This window comes from Cyprinodon variegatus, unplaced genomic scaffold (assembly GCF_000732505.1).
Source record: "Cyprinodon variegatus isolate N-32 unplaced genomic scaffold, C_variegatus-1.0 Scaffold1630, whole genome shotgun sequence".
In the NCBI taxonomy this organism is placed as follows: domain Eukaryota; kingdom Metazoa; phylum Chordata; class Actinopteri; order Cyprinodontiformes; family Cyprinodontidae; genus Cyprinodon; species Cyprinodon variegatus.
The window spans coordinates 43,916-45,599 of record NW_015152083.1 but is presented as its reverse complement, the minus strand read 5'-3'; the positions used below and the strand labels follow the sequence as shown (position 1 = coordinate 45,599).

General features: G+C 44.5%; 1 protein-coding gene across 1 annotated transcript in view; it reads right to left on the bottom strand.

Annotated features, from left to right (window-relative positions):
- The window catches only part of LOC107104151 (collagen alpha-4(VI) chain-like), a 25,506-nt gene that overhangs the window by 4,210 nt on the left and 19,612 nt on the right, over positions 1-1,684 (bottom strand). The window contains exons 12-13 of the mRNA XM_015404082.1: positions 1,448-1,510; positions 1,115-1,177 (exon numbers count right to left, since the gene is read on the bottom strand). Of these exons, the coding sequence (XP_015259568.1) occupies positions 1,115-1,177; positions 1,448-1,510 (126 nt within the window). The remainder of the gene's footprint in view (positions 1-1,114; positions 1,178-1,447; positions 1,511-1,684) is intronic.

The following is a 1,684-nucleotide window of genomic DNA, read 5'->3' as shown; positions in this document are numbered from 1 at the left end:
CAGGGCTAACGTTAGCCCGTCTGCAGCAGCCAGGGCTAACGTTAGCCCGTCTGCAGCGGCCCTCTCTCTGCATGGCCGTGTGTGAAGCACCGCTGGCTCTAATGGAGGTTTTTGACTCAGCTTTGGAATCAGTTCTGGAAGGATTAGACTTTGGGTTTCCATTGAAACCTGAGCAGGCTCTATGTCATTTATTTTAAGAAGGACGTATTCGCAGTTATACCGACAGGCCATCGGAGCCAGACTAAATTACACATTTAATCTCACATTTAGTCTGGTTTATCAGGCTATGCAAGCAGCCTTCCAACACCGTAAGCAAGGCTGCCGTTACAACTGATGCATTCTACACAGGCTAGATTATGAAAGTTTATGATGGGCAAACATCGTAGTTACTAAATGTCTCAGACATCCAATGAAGGCGGTTTTAAGAACTCTGCAGCATTTCAGGTTCTTCAGCCTGTTGAAAAACAATAACAGGATATAACTTTTGAATTTTGTCACTACTTTATTCCAAAGTAAATTTATACAGTACTTCCCTGGGCTGCCATCTTATCGTAGTGGAGTGGTTTGAGAGTCCTAATGACCGTAGGAGCTATGCTTTCAGGAGCCCAATGCCCCTAGTAGGGTCACCCTTGGCAGACAGGACCAAAGAGCAGCCCAAAGACCCCTTATGACCCCAGCTAGAGATAGTCTGACTTACCTCAATGCATGGCTCTGGCTCTCTTTGAGAGGGGCTGGACATTATTTTGGCATAATCTAATTTTCTATTTACAGCTACGAAATCGACCACAAATCCATCTGTCCAATCAGATGGGTTTGGTGCAGACCTCCCTCCCCAGGCTTCTTGTTCTGACCCAAACAGAGTGGAGCGAGAACAATAAGAACAATTTATATAAGAAGGATTCCAGCTTTATCTGGTTTAGAGCCAAAGACTAGCTTCTACTACTTGTTCCAGATTCCAAGTTGCTCAGGAAACCAGATTTAAACTACATCTAACAAACAAGTATGTCAGATGGCAACCAGGCATCACATGCATCTGATTGAGCAGAATTCAGAAAATATGTTGCTGCCGTGGACTGTATGAAAACCCCAGCAGACTGAAAAACAGACTGCTTACCGGCGGTCCTCCGGATCCCGGATGTCCTTTACTCCCCTTATCACCAGGGTCTCCAGGTTGTCCCTATAAGAAACACAAAGTTTTATCAGCATCAGCCTTCCGATCTATCTTGTTGGGTAAGATTCACTTCTGAGCAAACCCAAGAGAAAGGAGGTGACTTCATTCAACATTCCTGCTTTACCCCAGTTTCTTCTCATTTCTGTCTTTTATTTTGATGCAGAAAAATCAAGATGCTGTGATTCTGCTCAGAATCAACTTACAGACGGTTAAATCATTGGCTGCCATCATTCCTTATCTGCTTTAAAATGATTGATGATGATAGATTCTGCACACCTTCTCTCCATGAGCACCATTACGTCCAGCTGTTCCTGGAACGCCAGGTTGTCCTCCATTTCCCTGCAGAAAAATAAACGTAGAAGAAGCCATCTGAGGAGGTCAAGCTGCTGAAAGGATTCTACGATCTACCAAAGGAGGTTCTATAGGCTGCTAGAGGAGGTTCTATAGGCTGCTAGAGGAGGTTCTATAGGCTGCTATAAGAGGTTCTATAGGCTGCTATAGGAGGTTCTATAG